Source organism: Gracilinanus agilis, chromosome 1 (assembly GCF_016433145.1).
Source record: "Gracilinanus agilis isolate LMUSP501 chromosome 1, AgileGrace, whole genome shotgun sequence".
Lineage (NCBI taxonomy): Eukaryota > Metazoa > Chordata > Mammalia > Didelphimorphia > Didelphidae > Gracilinanus > Gracilinanus agilis.
Genome location: NC_058130.1, coordinates 438,773,793 through 438,795,739, shown reverse-complemented (window position 1 = coordinate 438,795,739; position 21,947 = coordinate 438,773,793). Strand labels below are relative to the sequence as shown.

The following is a 21,947-nucleotide window of genomic DNA, read 5'->3' as shown; positions in this document are numbered from 1 at the left end:
CATAATTATGTTAATACATGAATTGGTAATAATGGATGGGGAAAGCTTTTGTGATTTATTTTTTCCTGTAAGAGTGTGTATATCTATATCTATATCTATATGAATTGGCAGAAACAAAATTACTATATACACACATATGTACCTGTGTGCGTACCTAAATACATGTGTGGGGTGTGTCTATGTGTGTGTGTGTAAACTTATTTGTTGATTTAGGAAGGTAATTGATAAATAATTGTCCCCAGGAAGGAAAACCAGGGTTCAAGTCCTTTTTGAGATACTGGCAAAATCACTTTGGTGAATTTCTTTAATTTCTCAGTACTTAACAAATTCTTTAAGGATTTAAATTACACAGAAGATGCATATCTCCCCTGGTAGAGGAAAATGATCATTAGGAATCCCTACAACCAATTGATTATTATTGGGATAAAACTCTGTTCTTTTGAAATTCAACTATAACAGAAAATATAATTAGTGCATAAAATGGTAATAATAGATGGGGAAACCTTATGTGATTTATTTTTTCCTATAAAAGTGTGTATATCTATATATCTATATCTACATATGACATAGCAGAAACAAAATTAGTTAATGCTCTGACCACTATCCCTATTATCATCTATTCTTAAAAAATTAATAAATATAAACATTTTAATATGCAAAGAAAAATGCTTGTATAAATATTTTGGTTTTTAGGGGGAATAAGGCTTGGACTATGTGGCTGCAGAGGTATCTTCCAGGTCTAAAATTTAATGATTCCATACCCTTCTTTTCATCCAAATACTCAGTGTTTCACAGTTATATTTTTATTATTCTTTTGGTTTTGTGGGGATTTATAAACTCATAGAAATGGAAAAATTAATATATACTTGAAGATTTAAGTAATTCATACAAAGTAATTGAAAGTATAAACATATGTGGGAAGTAGGATTACTTCAAAGCATTTTAAACAGTATTTTAAAATGTTAGCAATTTTGCCTTTTCTTAGTTTTACAGAGGAGGCATACATTTCTTTTGTCACAAGTAATTATAACCCTTCTTGCTTCATAGCTTGTCCACTATTCCAAATTTGGACACTGGATAGTCTTTTTGAAATGAGGAGCAATATTCTTTTTAAAGTAAGACTCCATGCAAAATAATTTAGTCCAATAATTCATATGAGCATTGGGGGATCAATATGTGTTTGATATTTTCAACTGGGATCTCTCTGACCAATAAAATATTATTTAATTTTATGAATATATAAACTTACATGTATGCATGTATTTCTCAAGCCAAATATAAATATTTAAATCTTTTTTTTTTATAGGCTGTAGAGTGGGAATGCGATGAAGCTACTAAAAGAGCTTGTTACAGCAAGGGGAAGTCTAAGGTAAGGATGCACCAACCTGATTCTTAATACAGAGCTTATCTTTGAATGGTAAGAAGTCATATGTTAAGAATTTTTTTTCACTCAAAGAATGCCCTATCCACTAAAGTCGGAAGTAAGTTCACTTGCTAAGGCTTTCTTTGAACAATCTTGCTTAATGTTACTTGACTTCTCTCATTCTTTTTCTCCATTTCTTGAGTACCTTACCTCCATTACACAAAAATAAGTTGGTACTACTAGAGACCTTGGTTTCTTTCTTCTAAGTCCTGAAACCCCATTCCCACGTCTGATTCAGCACAGTAAATTGATTTAAATGCAGAAAACTTTGTTCTTTGCTGAGAATTTGGATGATGTTCCCTATCTTTTCAAAAGTAAGTATAGTATTATAATTAGTACTTTGGATATAATCTTCCAGATAGACAAAGTATGCACCTGACTATCAGGATTTTAGGGGCATGCTTCATAGATTGGAATTTATTTTCCTAATACTTTGGGCTTCTCTGTTTGGATGTTTTTCCACACTTTTAGCCATTGTTGTTGATATTCCACCAACATCTACTAGTTTTTACTAAGGAGTATTTTCTTTGAAGTTCTAGCAAGAAAACACATGAGATATATTCTCTCCTCTTTGTACTCTTTCTATATCTATTCATTTCACCGGATGGCTAGAATCAGATTTAGCCCAGTTTTTATAAAGAAATTTGGGTATGGCCCATGAGCGGATGAGTTTACATCTCTGCTACAGATAGACTCAGGTAAACAAAATGCTCTTGACTTTGCCCTTCATTGATTGACTCCTAGCATATCCCTGCTATGATTCTGAACTCCTGGACTTCTGGTGGCTAACTCTCCTGCCCTGTCAAAGGTCATAACAATTCACATTCTTTCTTTATCTACAGCAAGAGAGAAACAATGCAAATGGGCACGTGGCAGAGGCATAGGATGAAGTCACATATTGGCCTAAGCTTGATTTAATTATCACAGAATATTTTTATAGGATAGAATTTAATAACTAAAACATATATTTTTTCCTCATCTTTTTAAAGGAAGGAGTTGCCTCTTTTCTTACAGCATTAGCCCCTTTACCTGATCACAATCATCTAGAATGAAAAAGCCAGAGCCAAGAGCAAGGACATAGTTGACTAATACCTTTTGCATGCATCCTGGTCCTGACCAAGAAGTTACTAAAATGTTATCTTTTCATTATGTGGTTAGAAGACTAGAACTAGTTACAGAGTATATGTGCATTCTTCAACTATTAAAGAACAAGACACTTGGGTTACTTAACATCATGCTTTTCTGGAAGCAAACTTCAGTCTTCATTCACTCTAATGAAGGGGATTTTATTAGCCTTTTTAAAAATATATATTTATTTTAAATTTTCTCTTTTACTGCAAAGTTAGCAATTATCAACAATTTTGCTGTACCAAAAATAATATGGATTGCACAAGAAATTATGAATTTGTGGTACATATTTATGTGTTAAGAAACATACAAACACATTTTCTTTCTTAGTTTGTTTCATTCTATAGTTACACTTTCCCCCTATGTTTTAAAGTGTTTTGTTGATGTTCTTTTTAAAACATATTTCCATAATAAATTCCTTTGGTGATGAATAAATGGTATTAATATAAAAACCTTAGAGAATTAAAAGATAAAAAGAAAACTATTACCTAATAGGGATGCAACATTTTCAAATGAAATATTAATAGTATTAGCTATGTAGTAATAATTCTTATAACAATTTATATAATAGTCAAGCAAAACAAACACATTAACCATTTTGGAGAATGTACATCTCATCCCACAACTTTAGTTCATCCTCTGCCAAAAAGTAGAAGGTATATTTCATCATTGCTATTTTGAAATTATAATTGCTCACTTGTCAATAGAGTTTTAGCATAATACTTTATAAAAAAGATATAATTTAGGATTATTGATTTTTTACTTTTAATAGAAGTCTAATCTTCACCAAGACGGTGAAGTAGTCCCTTGTCATAAGCATTGCACAATACTCCACTTTGCTACCCACTACTTAGAAAGGTCATATGTCCTATTATACATCTATGTATAGGAAAAAGCCTTAAGTGATCTGTTTTGACCATCAGGCAGCTATACTTCTTTCTTCTACTGAAAGACAGTGGGAGGTAGATGTTTCAAAAACAGATGTTCTCAGTGTATATCAAGCTCCATTTCAAATTTGCTATCTTTCTATTGAGTAAACTTTATTTCCTTTATCACAATTCCAACTAATATAAAATTTAGATAATCAAAATACATATTTTGTCATCTCATTGAGAGATGCTCTATTAGTTTATTTTTTCAAGTAAGAAACCATAGTTCCCATTCTGCAAAGTAGGCACTAAAAGAAAAATTAATTTTGATGTGCAGCTACTGAAACCTTGGAAAGCTGAACGTGGAAATTGGCTTCCTGAAATATTTACTTGTTTGGCCTACAAATTGTGGAAGTATTTTAATATGATTTTGGAATTTAGTATTATTGTATCTGGGTACCAATCCCTGTGGGGGAAAATAAGCTAACATTCCAGGTTATGACAGAATGCCTCCTCTCTTCTCCCCTGTGGTTCTTCTCATAAATGAACATATTCTCTCTTTCTTCATTGATAAACTATTGGTTGATAGACTTACCAGTCATAAATTAACACCAAACACAAGAAAATATAATGTAATAATAATTAATTATAAGGAATAATTTCAGTTAAACATTAGTATTTTATTATAAAGATAGTTTGTGGCACAAACATCTAAATTATGCATAATTACATTGTAAAATGCATATGAGTTGAAATTATGAAATGATGTTTTAATCTTGTCTTAAAATTGCATTTTTGTCCATGTTTTCAAAATCACACCTTTTTTGGCTATTTTCCCAAAAATATATTTTACTTTCACAGGGAACTTCTTTCTTTGGCGAGCAAAACAATAGCTAAAATAAATATTTTAATAACATTTCAATAAAATTGCTTAAAATTATTTTAAATATATCCTCCATGCTTTTACTCTGTCATCTTATAGGAATGAAAGCAGGCTATGCCATTGTGGTTCTAAGGAAAATTTGTATACTCAAAATGGAAACGTACTCTCTTATCAACTATCAACTATGGCTCTTCAATGGTGCAGCAGACATTTTTTTGTAGCTCACTGGGTATCTTAGAAACCTCTTTTTGAATTGTTTGCCTTTTGAGGATTTTGTGTGTCATTAAACAAAATGTAATAGTGAAGAAGCAAAGAATGAATTTACAAATAATCTTTTGGAGACTTATATGAATTTTTGACTTATAGCCTGTTTGAAGACTGTCTCATCAAGTTTTCATGGGCATTTTACCTGCAAGAACATATAACTTTGCAAATATTTTTGTTTGAAAGATACATATGAAAGTATACTATAAGCATTAGTTTATATATGCATATCAAGTAACTATAATATGGAGAAACCTTGTTTTGAACTGTATGAAAGAATTCAAGAGAAATCAAATACCATATGTTCTTGACTTTATTGCTTATTGGGGAAAGTAAAACAGAAGTTGAAATCCTTTTAAAAATAGTATCTTTTCTTGTGGACTTTCTCAAATATCTTAATTCTGCAACATGTTGCTATGCAGTGCTTCTTTTATTATCCTTGCATCATCATCAATGGAAATTAGAATTAAAGAAATATACTATAATATCAATTTCTTTTTTAAAATTATTGTAGTTGTAATTTTGTCTTTCTGTTTGCCTAAATATGAATACTTTCCACAAAAGTTCTGCCTCTTCAGACATTCTTACTAATTAGAGGACATATTACTCTTTTCTTCCTTTTCCAAGGAGTACTTTTTTTATACTTAATCTCTAAATAGCTATATTACCATTCTGTGCTTTCTCACTTTTCTTCCTTTACTCATTTCATCTCTTTAGCCAACCATATGCTTTCTTAAAAAATGAAATAGTTGTTCATAATCTTTAAAATTATTATTTTAAAAGATGTGATAAAATCCTTCCTATTCCTAAACTGTTCTTCACTTATTTTGAGGAGGATGAAATATTAGCTTTAAAAGGAAAACAAATTTCAAAGAAAATAATAAGAAAGTTATTGATATAATTTTAAAATATGTATCACTGATACATGCATAACCAAGTGGAATTGCTTGTCAGTTCCTGGAGGGAGGAGGTAAAAAGAGAGAGAGAGAACATGAATCATGTAACTATGGAAAAATGCTTTTAAAAAATAAAGAGAAAAAATAGATATAAGAGCAAAAATGAAATAAAATAAGTATTGCTGAAGTAATACATCAATTAAGGTAAAAATGCCTTCCTCTATGGGTAACTTAAGATTCATTGCTAGGCACCAATCTGAAAGATCAAGTTCCCTAATTTTAACATTAGTCAATATTCCCAGTAATTTTCATATAATGTCGATTCAACCATTTAAAAATTAGGTTAAATTGTGATTTATATAATAGTATTAATATTCTGAATATGAAGGAAGCTTCCTATAGCAAAAAATCTTGCACTGACTTTTCTTTCTCATATGAGAGTAATTAAATTAAATTCAAGTCTAATAGCACTTATTAAACATGTCCAGTACACTGTAGTTGGTACTGAGAAAACAAAAACAAACTAACAAACAAAAACAAACAAACTAAAAATGACTACATCCTTCTGGGGATAGAAAAAGTAAACATCAATGAGCAGGTAAGTAAAGATCAGGGTCAGAAAGAACACTATTAGGGAGGGATATTAGGAAAGGTTTGTTATGGGAAATGATATCTGACCTGACCCTTGTGGGATAATTAGGATTCTAACTGATTAAAGTGAGAAAGTGTAATATTCCAATCTTTGCAGAACCTTGGAGGCTGGAGATGGAATGTAGAACATGGCAGTCCTTGTTATTTAGATTATAATTTGCATAGGGTGATGGGGGGAATATGTGAAATCTAGAATCATAATCCAATTTGGAACTAGATAGTTTAAATGATTTTAAAAATTAACAAAAAACACATTAAATTATAAGAGACTGGAATATGAGAAATGTCATTCAATGCCTACACCCCTGAAGTTTCCCCTTTGACCCACTAAATTTGCATAGGTGACAAAAGGTGGCACATCATTGGATAATGTTGTAGAAAGGGGCACACTAATAGTTGTTGATTGGATCCATTAATTAGTGCAATCATTATGGAAAGCAATTTGAAATTAAATGAATAAAGTAGCTAAATTTCCATACCCTTCAATAGAGAGATTCTTCTGTTGGCATATACTCCAAGGAGGCCACTGACAAAAATACAACTGCCATATTTACTTGTAGAAAAGAATGGGAAATAAAGTTATTGTCCATTGACTAGGGATTGACTAAGGAAATTGTGATACATTAATGTAATAAAATATTACTTTAAGAAACCACGAATATGAATTCTGAGTAGCATATAAATGAATGGATGCAAAGCAGAATCACAAAAATGATATGCACAGTGACTGCAGACTATAAAAAGAAAGACTGATAATCATATAATAAAAAATGAATGTTACAAAATTAAAAAGAACAAGTTTAGTCCTAAAAAGGAAACACAAAAAATGCCTTCTTTTATTCCATTTCAAAAAAGGTGCAAGTATAGGAGTAGTGGTGTAAGGTTATAGAACACTGACTAAGTCAGATATTTTTCATTATATTAGTTGATTTTTCTGATTTTTTCTTCATGAAATATTCTTTGTTAGTAAGGATAGATCTGGGAGTTAAGAAAAGGAGAAATAGGAGAAATGAAGGTGATCTGCAAATTAAAGATATCAAGAAATATTTATTTTTGAAAAAGATAGTCTTTAAGAAATCATACCTTCTTTCCCATATATATTTTATATGGCAATAATTATATTTTGATTTATATCTGCCTTACTGTATTTTTATCATAATTACAAAATGAAAAGAACCTTAAATATTTATCATTTAGAGATTTTTCACATGTATTTATTAAATGCTGACTGTGTGCCAAGCATTGTGCTATGCTCTGCAGATGCAGAACCAAAATGATTCAGCCCCTTCCATTACGTTCTACCAAAATATTCAATTATAAAAACAAATAAAAAATAATTATCAAGTCTATGAAAAAACATTTTTATTATTTTAGGATTCTGCTATTGTTTACAAATGTTATTAGATGCAGTAGAAATATGACATTATTTATAATAATATTCTCCTTTTTGTAGATGAAATATATAAGTACAGTCAATTTTCTACTGTCCAAAATAAAGGAATAATACTAAATAATCCACAAACATGTACCCTATGTCCTTCAGATGAGGTTAGCTATGTAAGATTTTGGGGAAAGTAGTTAAAAATGAAGACAGGAGTGATTTTCTTCCACATCTACATTCTTGATTCATGAACTTTGGTTATAGATTTTCTTTTGCCAAGGTTCATTGCTCACAAAGTACTCATCCTATGACATGATTAGAATATAGTCCTAGCAAAGGAAATATATGCAGATAACAGAAAGAAAAGACAAAAAATGATGAATGATATTTACCGAAGATACTTAATCTAGAAAAATCTCCCGCAGACAGCTCATTTTAAATAAAGATTTAAGGATAGTATTACAAGATAAAAATATAATTACGTCTATATAACTTTAAAACCTAAACTAATAACCTTAAAATGGCTACTATGTATGACCTTTTTTAATTTTGCGTTTATTTATTACTAATATTTTAGAGGTGATATTTTATTTTCTTTATTCTCAAATTGGATTTATAAGTTTAAATATGATATATTATTGCAACAAATGGCATTACCTTGCAACTAATAGATGGTATGTATAATACTTTGAAGTCCAACATTCTTTTTTTAAGCATTTATTAATATTTATTTTTTTGAAAAGTTAACATGGTTACATAATTCATGCTCTTACTTTCCCCTTCACCCCCCCCCATTTCCCCCTCCCCACCATGGCAGATGTGTATTTCCACTGGTTTTAACATATGTCACTGATCAAGACTTATTTCCAAATTGTTGGTAGTTGCATTGGTGTGGTAGTTTCGAGTTTACATCCCCAATCATGTCCGCCTCAACCCATGTGTTCAAGCAGTTGTTTTTCTTCTGTATTGCCACTCCTGTAGTAAATCCCTCAGAACTGTCCTGGGTCATTGCATTGCTGCTAGTGCAGAAGTCCATTACATTCTATTTTACCACAGTGTATTGGTCTCTGTGTACAATGTTCTTCTGGCTCTGCTCCTTTCACTCTGCATCAATTCCTGGAGGTCTTTCCAGTTCACATGGAACTCCTCCAGTTTATTATTCCTTTGAGCACAATCATATTCCATCACCAGCTTATACACAATTTGTTCAGCCATTCCCCAATTGAAGGACATACCCTCATTTTCCAGTTTTTTGCTACCACAAAAAGCGCAGCTATAAATATTTTCATACAAGTCTGTTTATCTATGATCTGTTTGGGGTACAAACCCAACAATGGTATGGTTGGATCAAAGGGCAGGCATTCTTTTATAGCCCTTTGAGCATAGTTCCAAATTGCCAGCCGGAATGGTTGGATCAGTTCACAACTCCACCAACAATGCATTAATGTCCCAGTTTTGCCACATCCCCTCCAGCATTCATTACTCTCCCCTTCTTTCATTTTAGCCAATCTGCTAGGTGTGAGAAGATACCTCAGAGTTGTTTTGATTTGCATTTCTCTAATTATTAGAGATTTAGAACACTTTCTCATGTGCTTATTGATAGTTTTGACTTCTTTATCTGAAAATTGCCTATTCGTGTCTCTTGCCCATTTATCAATTGGGGAATGGCTTGACTTTTTTATACAATTGGTTTAACTCCCTGTATATTTGAGTAATTAGACCCCTGTCAGAGTTTTTTGTTATAAAGATTTTTTCCCAATTTGTTGTTTCCATTCTGATTTTTGGCTACATTGTTTTTGTTTGTACAAAAGCTTTTTAGTTTTATGTAATCAAAATCATTTATTTTACATTTTGTAATTTTCTCTAACTCTTGCTTGGTTTTAAAATCTTTCCTTTCCCAGAGATCTGACAGGTAAACTACTCTATGTTCACTTAACTTATTTATAGTTTCCCCTCTTTATATTCAAGTCATTCACCCATTCTGAATTTATCTTGGTGTAGGTAGTGAGATATTCTTGAAAAATCAAATGTGACAAATTAGGTTGATCATAAAAGAAAGGATTCTTTGAGAAACCAATAGCATGGTAGGATCTTTTAAAATATGCAAATAGGCATATTGGAATGCAACTGTTTCCTTAAATTTTTCTAGTGCAAAAATGAGCATTTTTTTAGTACCAATGTGAGTAGCACTAAGACACTATATTCTATTATATTCACTGATTTATTTTCTTTTTTCAGTGACTACTTTTTCCCCTCTTTTGTTATATATTTGCTTTCATTTTTCTCCTCCTCCTCTTCTATAGCATATAGAATTGTATAATTTTCATAGAGATTAATTAGCATGGCACTAATATGGAGCTGGAAGCACTTTTAGAAAAACCTTTCCACGTGTATGTGTATATATATGTGTGTATTTAAGAAAAGCTTGTTCACATTTAAGAAAAGTTTTAAAAAAAAATGTTCACCCCTTCGGTCTCTCATTTAGACTTCATATCTTATATATAAATCTAACCCTGCTCGTCATCTGTTTGAAAATCTTCAATGGTATCTTGTTAGCTGAACTCTGAGAATATACCTTGGTCTGCCATTCAAAAACTCTTCATAATATGGTCCTCCAGGTTGGTCTCAGCTGATTCCAATTCATCTAGGTAGTAATGAATAGCTGGTATAATTATCTTGGGAGAATATTATTGTATAAAAGTGGAGTTCAAAGTTATATTTTATAATTGATGAGTAAAAGAGTAAATGATAGCATTTTAAAAGTAATCTGAACTGAACCAAATATTCTGATGACAATAGGCACAACAAATAAGTTAGTTAATAAATATTAATTAGGCTATTACCATATAGCAGGTACTATGCTAGGCAAAGGGAGTAGAAAGAAAAAAAAGTATATTACAATTTAATAAAGTTTTCCTTTTTTCCTTTTTTAAATTTTTCTTCATTTATTTCTTTAAAATATTTTCCATGTTTACATCATTCATTTTCTTTCCCTACATTCTTCCTTTTCCCCCTCATAGCTGACAAACAATTCCACTGGGTTGTACAAATGTTATCACTTGATGACTACTTCCATATTATTACACTTAGAGGTGTGACCTCAAGCAAATGACTTTTGGTTTCCTAATTTGTAAAATGTGTGTCATGGACTGGATTATCACTCAGGTTCCTTTGAATTTTAAAATTAAAAATATAATTTTGAATGTTTTGGGATGTTGCATTAAAATTGGATTAGCAGTACTTTGGAGCATTACCCGTTGAAGAGAAAAATTACCTTCTCTTTTGCCTGGAGTTTTTATATTTGCTTACTGAAACTTTGATACAAAATAGAGAAAATAGCTGGGAGGAAAATAAGAAAAAGTAATCTGTCATATTTGACAGAATAATATAAACCTGACTATGTGAGAAAGCTGACCAATAATGCTACATCATTGTATAATCCACTATTTATAGCTGCTTAAAATAAAACTAGTAATAAAGGCATAGTACAGAATAAAATTATCAACTATTGTCAGTGTATTATTTTAGTATTTATACATTAGTAACAATATAGAATCCCATTGTTTAGAATTCTGATTCTGTCCATTCTTGCAGAAGAACCATTTAAGAGTAAAGATGTAAAAATATTATGAGATAAAGTGATAAATTTGACCAAATTTAATTTTAAAAGATTGATTCCCCTCATGTACTATCATCCTTTTCCAAAAAGTCATTTCTTTAGGATGTTTAAACATATGCACACAAAAACATACATGTAACCTAGATTTTTATACGTGTGTATATATAGTACATATTTGAAAATGTACTCATAAACACAATGGATATATCATTTATAGCATCAACTCTTACACTGTGTGCATATATATGTGTACTTAAGAGCTTATTTGCATCAGTTATTTTGTCTCTGTTAGGAATTCTTTCTGCCCTATCTGATCACAATCTCCTTCTGACTTAGTAAATGAATTGCTTGATGCATATAACAGTTAAACAACTTGCCAGGATAGCAACACTCATAAATGCACAATTGGATTTGTACCCAGATCTTCTTAACCCCAGGCTCAGTATTCTATCTACCACTCTATACTGTCTTAGAATGCCATGTAGAGGCACAATTGAGGCTGTCTAAATCTGGTATTTACTCATATTGACAGATGAAATTACGTGATAACCTTCATAAAACCCTATTTAATTACATGACATGGAATTTTCTGCAGCAGCACTGTGTAGAATGGAAATTCATTTGTAATATACCATATAATAAAATCTTTACATCTGTCACTATAGATAGCCTTGTGGGGCTTTCCAGTGGGTGGTACGTGGAGAGCAGCAGTCAAAGCAATGGTTATTTCTATTCCCTCCATAGGAGTCATATTGTGTAAAGCTATGAAATCATTAAGATGTTAACTTACACAGCATTGTCAGATAGGTGGCTATTGAAAACAACATTGCCCTTGTGGAAAAAAGGACCAAGTATTTGATTTGTTTGGGACCACCCCTGAGCCAGTCAGAGAACTAAGGTGACAGCTCGACTTGGTTGGGAAAGAAAACACTTTGATTCCAAAATCACAGAGAGTAGAAGGGTAATAAGACAAGAGAAGAGGCAGTTAATTGGAGGAAGGGAGAAGTGGAGGTGACAAAAAGCAAAATCAGTTATATTTTTTTTCAGTGAGAAAAATCTGATTTATAAGATATAAGCTCGTAATAGTCATAGATAGTAGAGGATGGATGGGAAAGAAACTTTCTGAGACTCTAAGTAAAATAAAAATGAATTTACTTTTAAATTTTGCTTAAGCGTTTAGGTGTTATTGTTATATTTTTGTCATTTGGCCAAGTTGGAACAAATAAGTAGACAACAAAGAACAATTTAAAGAAAATGGGAGGAAGAAAAAAACGAAAAGCTTGTGGATGTTAAGAATGTCAGATAAGTAAAAAGGAACAGATTCCATGAGTGTCAAGAGTGGGTGCTTGATAATGAAACACGTGGTTGATTTTTTTAGCACAGAAAAATGTTGGAATGGGTCCTAGTGCAGAAAGACTGAAAGACCCAAAGGGGTCATCTTGTTTGAGTCCAAGTGCTTATCCTTTAGGAAACATTATCCCTGAATTTCTTTGAGTGTTTGCATTGATTGTGAGTGATTGCATTGAGTGTAGCAAACTTCCTGTTGTGTTTATATGCTTTATGCCTTCAATAAATGCCATGATGAGATGAGCAGGTGACATTTCCTTTACTGCCATTTGATAATTCAAATTAGAGGATCAAGAAAATGAAATCTACACCTTAATCTGAGCCTTGAGTCATCCTGAGACACTTAGTCATTGTATGACTCTGAGCAAGTCACTTAATCTCTCTCTTCCTCAGTTTTCTCAACTGTAAAATGGGAATATTAATAGCATCTATTTCTCAGGGGTTTTGTGAGGATCAAAGATATTTGTATAGTATTCAACATGGTGCCTAGTTCCTGGTAGGTGCATAATGCTTGATTCTTTCCTTTCAAAAGCATAGTAACACTGATTATCCTCCTATAGGCTTTGATTTCTATTTGACTTAAACAGTTTTCATGAAGGTTTTTTTTAATGATTCTTGAAATACAGCGAATAATTTAGTATTAATCTTTAATCTTCACATTCTTCAGTTGAAAGAAAGAGTACTCAGAACCATGAATCAAAGCCTTTACAACAATGTAATCACTTTATATTTTGTTTCCTATTGTTTGATGATTATCTCAAACAGTTTCTAGATATAACATATCTCTATGCACATATCATCCTAAATATTATCTAAAATCTGATATGATCTTATAAATACTACTTCTTGTTCTGCATGACAGAAAAATATTAAAAATAATTAAAATATTTAACAAAATTCAAAGTTAACCAGCACAAAGATTTAATGACTACCCTATACTCATAGATTGCTTTTGCCCTTCAAAGCATTTTTGTCACTATTATCTCATTTCGACCTTTGTAACAATTCCATGGGGTAGATAAAGATTGGAGCACTACTGTGATTTGGCAGAAGAGGAATTGAAACTCAGAGACATTAAGCAGTTTCTCTGAGATCAAAAAACTGGCGAAAGCACTAAAAAAGTAGAACTCATGTTTCAAGTTTATCGTTTTCCCACCTGTATCATGACACCATCAAGGGATGATATTTTGTTAATGTGGGAAATAAAATTTTAATTCTCAGTAATAAGGGAGAGTGAACCTAAGTAGATCTTTCTTGATAAGTTGTTAATGTAACACATAAAAATATACACAACCACTTTATAAGTTAGAGTTAAAACATTTGTAATTCATAAAAATTTGAATTGATGGACAGTAGCTGGGAAAATACAACAAGAGCAACACTTGATTTGAACCTGAAAAACTGGGTTTAAATACCAACTCTGTCACTTATCTGTTTGACCTTGGGCAACACTTCTTAGGGTCTTATTTTCCTAACTATTAAAATGAAGATAGAAGATATTAAAGGTCACTTTTATTTTTTATTGTTCATTTATTTAGGTTTCCATATACATTTATTTCTAAATTAATTTATTTAGAATATTTTTCCACAATTGCATGATTTCATATTATTTCCCTCCCCTCCTCCCATCCCGCTTCCATAGCCAATGAGTAATTCCACTGGGTTTTACATGTGTCCTTGATCAAGACCTATTTCCATATTATTAATATTTGCATTAGGGTGATCACTTAGAGTTTACATTTCCAATCATATCCCCATCGATCCATGTGATCAAGCAGTTGTTTTTCTTCTGCATTTATACTCCCACAATTCTTTCTCTGGATGGGGATAGCATTCTTTCTCATAAATTCCTCTGGTTTGTCCTGGATTATTGCATTGCTGCTAGTAGAGAAGTCCACTACAACAAAGATCTATTTTATTTCTAAATCTGTGATATGCTGTGAATGGTTGCTTGGTGATGAGAAGCATAGCTAGTTTCAAGCATGAAACAATGCTAGACTGTGGCCTGGGGAGGGAGATACGTAGGCCAAAAGGGGTCCTATTCTCAGAGGTCATTTGCCATACATATTGAGCATATGCCACATATATGCAAATATCAGTTCATACTAAATTGCCTATGGCTTTCAAACTTCATTATTTTATGGTTGAAAAAATGGATGTGTGCATAATATCTATTTTAAATACTTTTATTCAGTGTCTAAATAGGCCCCCTAAAAAGTTTTTTCAACAATTTCCCTTCCACCTCCAGAACATAGACTCGTAAGTACAGGTAAATTTAAAACATAAGTCCATTAAGGTCCTTAGAAGTCATTATTTTGTCTTATTTTACTTTAAAAATGAACAAAATTCCAGAGGAAGTAAGAGACTTTTAAGAGTTTATAAAAGACTAAAACTTTTTGACCTCCATATAGTGAATCTTGAGTCTTTGGTCAGGCCAAACAAATCACTTTTATGTAGTCTAGTACTATTTAATTTTAAAGATGAAGAAAATTTCAATGGGAATAAGGCACTTTTCCAAAGTTTGTAAAACTTAGGCTAATAAACATAAGTATACAAAAAGCATGCTGGACTTCAGGGTCTTTAAGAAATAATCTCTATCATCTTTGTTATTTTAAAGATGAGGAAAATTCTAGAGGGAGTAAGGGACTTCTATGAATTTGTAAAAGACTATAACTCTAACATCTGTATAATGAATCTTGAGTCTTTGATCAAGCTGAATAAATCAGTTTGAAGTAGTATGGAATAATAGAAAGAACAATGGATTTGGAATCAAAAGAACTGGGTTTATTTAGGTCCTGGATTTGCCACTTATTTCAAGAATGAACTTGGGCAATAAGATTCATTGTCCTCATCCCATATATTTGTAAAACTAGATGACCCAGGAGGTCCTTTCCAGTTCTCAATCTTGGCTAATGAAATGTTTTATAAGAAAAAACCTGATAACACATTAGAGAATCAAAACCCTAAAACATTTTATTTTATTAAATACGTGTAACCTTATGTCATTTTGACCAATTGAACATTAGGTACAAATAGTACTATACCATATATCAAAAATCATTTTGAGGGGGAGCTAGGAATCTCAGTTGGATAGACAGCCAGGCCGAGAGACAGGAATATCCAGGTTCAGATTTGACTTCACACGCTTCTTAGTTTGTGACTCTTGTCAACTCACTTAACCTCAACTGACTAGCCCTTACCACTCTTTTGCCTTTGATCCAATAATCAGTATTGATTCTAAGACAAATGGCAAGTGTTTTTTTTTAAATAACTTTGAATGATTCAGCAATTTCATTTCATATTTCTTAATTGAAATTTGCTCCAGAGTGAAGAACAAGTTGATGTGCCTACAGGATCTAGATAATATATGGGCTATTTTAATTTTAAGCTATATGATGAAATTTAGTTGCATATCTCACATTATCAACACATTATCATATCACATTATAGTTTTTATATGGTTAAAAATTACTTATTGTAAAGAATATGTATCCTAACATTTATTAGAAAAACTTTTTTTAAAATTATCCTATAATATGTTCAAGGGGACAATTAAAAATTGAGAAAGAAAATTTTATAGAAAAAATAGAAATTTATGGATAGATAACATTTAAGTGATGCTAGAAACAATTAGAGAGGTGCTTGTTTATTAACCAAATAAAATCAGTAAACAAATATTTAGTCCTTAAAAGATACATAATATGTTTTTGAAGAGATTCAGTGAAAAAAAAGAAACAGTTCTGCTCCCTCAGAGGAAGTAGAAGTAAGATATTAAACATATAGGTATAATACAAAACAGAATAAGATAAGCTCCTAAAAGGATTTATGAAAATGACTGCCTTTGAAGAGTTAGATGCCAATAGTGATGAAGTAGAGAATGTTCCAGATCAGGCCCATGGAATAATGAACAGAATGAATGGAGGGAAATGCGGGCTGTGTTTTTGCAATGATGCTTATGGACAGTTTGACTAGAATATAGCATAAAAGAAAGAAAAAGGTATTAAGTACAATTGCTAAAGTAGTTTGGGTGAGGCTCAAGTGACTTGAAAATGAGAAGAGATTTGGAACTTAATAAAGGATCTCTGAAGATTTTTCTTTTTTTTAGCAGAGGAGCAATATAATCAAATTTGTGAATTAGCAAGATTTATCAAAAATAGTGCAGGATACCTCAGAGGGGAGATAAAGAAGTCACAGAAAATTGGTAAGAAACTACTAAAAAGTCAGATGAGAAATGATGAGGGATTTGGCCATGATAGTAACAGATATAATGGAAATGAAGAGACACAATTCAAGAAATATTTCAGAGGTGGAATTGATTCAAGAGTTTGGATGATTAATCATTCATTTTTTTCTGGTTTTATCATTTCATAGCTTTGTTATCAGAGGCATATTTTCCTTTTGTCCCTCTGTCTTTTGTCATTTTTGCTACTTTAATAGGTAAGAAATAATCTCAAAGTTGTTTTAATTCTCATTAATCTTAATAATAATCTACAACATTTTCCTATATGAATTAATACTTTCTATTTCTTCTTTTGCAATTTTATCCATACCCTTTGTTCAAACATCCTTTAACATATTCCACTATTTCCTGTATTTTTTCCTCTTAGGTATCCCAGTATTTATTCTCACCATTTATAGGACAATATAGTTTTCTGCATATTGGATCTAAATTCTTCAGTATACAGCCCATCTATTTTTATCTATCCATACTACAGTAAAAAGAATAATTTGATGTGTTATATATACCTATGGCAAGACTTTCATCTATAAAATGAGAGGTGGAGACTGTCTTATAGGAAACAAACATTTTGATGGACGAAAATGCAGCATTCGGTCAAAAGAATCATGCTATCAGATTCACTTGAAATATTTTTGTGAAAGTGTTTACTCCAACCATTATAACATTTCATATCGCAGAGATTTCTGGACAGTTTTTTTTTGTCATACTAATAGAATTGAATTATGTTTGTTTCTATAACATAGGAAAAGTGTATAAAATGCCTGTGTTGTGGTTTTTTTTGGCCTGAAAAAGCAATTTTCCAAATCCTGTAGTCCTAGGAAGCAGAAAAGTTATGCATTGTTACAATGTTTAATAATAAATGTTTGAGATTTTGTGCTTGCCATTTCCATGTCAATCATCGAACCAAAAAGATATCATTCAAGGAGTAAATCAAAAAGCACACTTTTATCAAGCCAAAATAAAACTTCTGCTTCCAGGAACTTATATGATATTGGTGAAAACAGTATGTACAATTATAAGTTCATGCAAAAATCTATACACAACAAATACAAAGTATTTTAGGTGGCAATAGCATCTAGAAAGATTAATGAAGTCTCATGTAGAACATAGTTTTTGAGCCACACTGTAGATGTAATACTAGGGATTTTAAGAGGCAGAATTAAGGATGAATGCATTTCAGGTTTGTGGAGTAACACATACAAAGATGTAGAGATGGAAATTGGAATATTATGTGTGAGGAATTACAGGTTACTTATATGTTTAATTGTACCATAGAATGTGTAGTGGGAGAAGTAAAGTGCAAGAAGTCTAGAAGCATTGAAGCTAGGTTGTAAATGGCTTTATATGCTTAGGAGAAAACTTTATATTTTATCCTAGGTTCAAATAAAAGCTTACTGATTAGGGAGATTGACATGGTTATTCTTGTGCTTTAGTAAATAGCAATATGTCAGTGCGAGTATAGATTATTGAAGAGAAATTAAGGCAAGAAGGCAAATTATGAATATATTGCCCTTTTTTTGGAATAAGAGGTGATGAGAATCTGAACTAGGGCAGTGGTTGTATGAAGGAGGCAGATATGGAGATATAATAGAGATTTGTTCACTAAGACTTCACAATTGCTTGTCTCTATATGCTGAATAATAATCCTGGCATTATATATCTGTGTGTTCTAAAGCATGGCAGTGCCCTTAATGGAACAATAGAAGTTATGAAGGATTGATTTTATTATGATTTTTATTTTATTTTGCTTATAAATTTTTATTTTTTCCATTATACACTGAAACAATTTTTTACAATTCTTTTCTAATATTTTGTGATTCTGATTCTTTCCTTCCCTCCCTCCCCCCACTCCTAGAGAAAGTAAATGGTCTGTCATAGGTAATATCAGTGTTTTTACACAGTACAAGTTTCCATATTCACAATGCCATGACAAAAGACATGTATCACACATACAATAAAAAACTCAGGAAGGAAATAAAGTGAAAGATGAAAGGATTCATTTTAAAGGAAAGATAATGAGATATTTTGTTCTGCTGAATTTGATAAATCTACTAGACATTCAGTTTATCATGTCCAATAGGAAGAAGATAATTAGGAAAGAGAGAACAAGTTTGGATATATAAGCTATGGGACTCGTGTAGAAATGATAATTATACAAGTGAGAACTAATAAGATCTCCGAGGTAAAGTTGTATATAGAAAGAAGAAGCTTTAAGACCAACTCTTGGAGTTCACATATTACATTAGTAATTATTCTTCCCCATTTCTTGAATAACCTCCTCATTCACTTCTACCTCTTATTTTCTCTGACATTTTTCAAGACTTAGTTCAGATCTTATTTTCTGCCAATTATAAGGGTTAGTCTTTTAGCTGCCTCTCCTCTGAAATTACTTTCTATCCACTCTGAATTATTTGTTTTATGTACCTAATTATTTGCAAACTCCATTATAATATGAGCATTTTGAGAATTTATTTGTCTTTCTTGGTATCTCAGTTCTTAGCATATTTCCTGGTGCATATTAAGTGCTTAGTAAGTAATTGCTGACTGATTGTCTTTACCTATACTTATGCATCTGATCATGGATGATAAACCAGCAAAAGAGATAGAAGAAGGATCACATAGAGGGGAAAATCAGTAGAAGTATCATGGAGTTATTATCTAGCAAAAGAGGGTGTTCAGAAGTGCCAAATGCTGCAGAGGGCAAGAAGAATGAGTGACAAAAGGCATTTGCAATTTTATGCTAATGAAATGCTAAAATTTATGTCCATCTAAGACACATGAAAAAGTCCATTCAAACCTGCCTATTCACTTTAAATAAATTATATTTTAAGTCATCTGGGAATACTTTCCAACAATAAAATGCCTCATAAATCTAAGAATTTTTTTCCCATAACTTAAAAAAAAGGAAATGGTGTATTTCTTAATAATATAATTTGATTTTAACAATATGTGCTTGTTTGGATCATAGAACAGTAGATCCTGAGCCAAGAGGGACCTGAGAGAACATCTAGTCAAATTTCTCTTTTACAGATGAGGAAACAACTGGAGGTCATAGCAAGTTAAATGTGTCCTAATTGGGATGTGAACCCAAGACCTTTGAATCTAGAAATTCTAGATTTTTGTTTTTTTCATTATAACTTGCTGCTTCCATTACTGTGGACTTCAATTTCCTCTTTCTTTTTCTCTCTATATATGTGCAAAATATTGTTGTATTATGTATCTTATTTTAGTACATTGTATTATAGTATATGGTACCTACATTTTATCTAAAACTGGTAACCTGGAAGACATTGATAGCTACTAAAATCTGTTTCCTTTCTTAACTCTATAACATATTTATTATAGTAGTCTACTTATGCTTTGAAGGTATTGGTGATGAAAAAAGTCCACTATGTATAATAAATGTAGATATATGTTTATATATAAATATATATTAACTCCATAATGTGAGATATTATTCAGTGGCCAGACTGCTTTTCATTTAATATCCAAAGAAAACATGTCAAACATTAAGTATTCTTCTCCTTAGATATTATTAAACTTGTTACCTAATTTGAATTTTTCAGGATGAATGTCAAAATTATATTCGTGTTCTTCTGGTGGGAGGTGACCGGTTATTCACTTGTGGAACCAATGCTTTTACTCCTATTTGCACCAATCGAACGGTATGTACTTAGCTTGAGCTTCCACAAAATAATAGCTTTAAACAAAGAAAAATACTCATAATATGTTAAATCGAAAATTTGCCTACATGAAAAGACATCATTGCTCAATGTCAGGGGGTTCTAATCTTTTAAAGTATGGGGACCCTATTTAATATAAAACCTCACTACTCTATGGTTTTCCAACTCACAGCATTTGCATTATTAATATCTTTAGTGAAATGTAGATAATGACAAAATGAAATGCTTGCTATTGAAATAGATTTTTAAAATTCTTTCAGTAATTTTGTTCTCTCCTGGGAGGCCTATGCCCAAAGGTTGAGAAAATCTCATAAATCTGGATGCCAAAGATCCAAATTTCCCAAAATGCCTTAATTTTATCATGGAATGGTTAAGACATGGAGTAATTTGGCTGAATTTGGAAAAATATCAATGCATTAGATTCTTTTTAACAAAATTGTAAAGATTACTTATTGATTATAAAAATATTCCAAAGAAGGGAAGATTTTAAAGGGAAAGAAAGATACGTACATGGTACTTTCCCCTTTTTATCCAGAACTGGTAACCAGGAGGTCATAGACAGCTACTGAATTTTTTGTTTCCTTGTTTATCTCTATAAAATATTTATTAGAGTAGTCTGTTCATGCTTCAAAGGTATTGCTGATGAAAATTAAAGGCAACTATCAACTAAAATGGATTTTTCTAGCATAGGACATATCTATAATCAATTGAGGGGTATAGAGAATATTAGTTCCTTCTTTTGTAATGTTTTTTTATTTAAAAAATATTTTATTTAAACCAATTCCTTATAAAATAATTTCATTGTAATAAATATGTCCTGAAAGTATTTTAAAAAATAATAACAAAAAGAATTATTTCTACTATTTAATGCAAATCTAAAAAACCCAACAACCTACTCATATTGTTAAATACTTGTATATAACAACATAATAAATACTAAGATATAATTAAGATGAATAGACACATGATATCCATAAAAAAGTTATATATGTGTGAAATAATACAAAATAATATAAAAAGCAGATTAGAAAATGCAGTACAGTAACTATGGGCATGAACAAAGAAAAATGAGTAAGAATGGAAAAATAATCTTAATGAGGATTGAGACAAGGTGATTAAAAAGTTATGATCTGCAGTGAAATTAATTAATTTGATTGGAAATGGTTAGTAAACAAGTTTAGTTATAATGATTTTATTCTTGATTTTTAAATAATGAATTTTTATAAATGTATTTTACTTGGTAGAAAAATATAGCCTTACATTTTTTCCATAAAGAACTTGTATCCCAGACATGGGACAAAATAATTCATTACTATAAAAGTGTAAACACGGAAATACATTTGTTCAGTTACCTATAGAATACTAATATATAAGATGGTAAAAAATGGGAAAAATTCTCAACTAAGATGTTTCTCATCATCTTAAAAATCTTATTATGATTTGAAACAAAATAAAAATTGACAAATTGATGATGAGAGTCTCCATTATTTTTATTTACTCATGATTTTTACTAATTGAATCCTCAGGTAATTGCAAAGCTTCCTCAGCTAAATCCCCAGTAAA

At 31.1% G+C, this 21,947-nt stretch overlaps 1 protein-coding gene across 1 annotated transcript in view; it reads left to right on the top strand.

The window, feature by feature from the left end:
- The window catches only part of SEMA5A (semaphorin 5A), a 445,552-nt gene that overhangs the window by 149,427 nt on the left and 274,178 nt on the right, over nt 1-21,947 (top strand). Inside the window, exons 4-5 of the mRNA XM_044665417.1 lie at nt 1,307-1,369; nt 20,268-20,366. Of these exons, the coding sequence (XP_044521352.1) occupies nt 1,307-1,369; nt 20,268-20,366 (162 nt within the window). The remainder of the gene's footprint in view (nt 1-1,306; nt 1,370-20,267; nt 20,367-21,947) is intronic.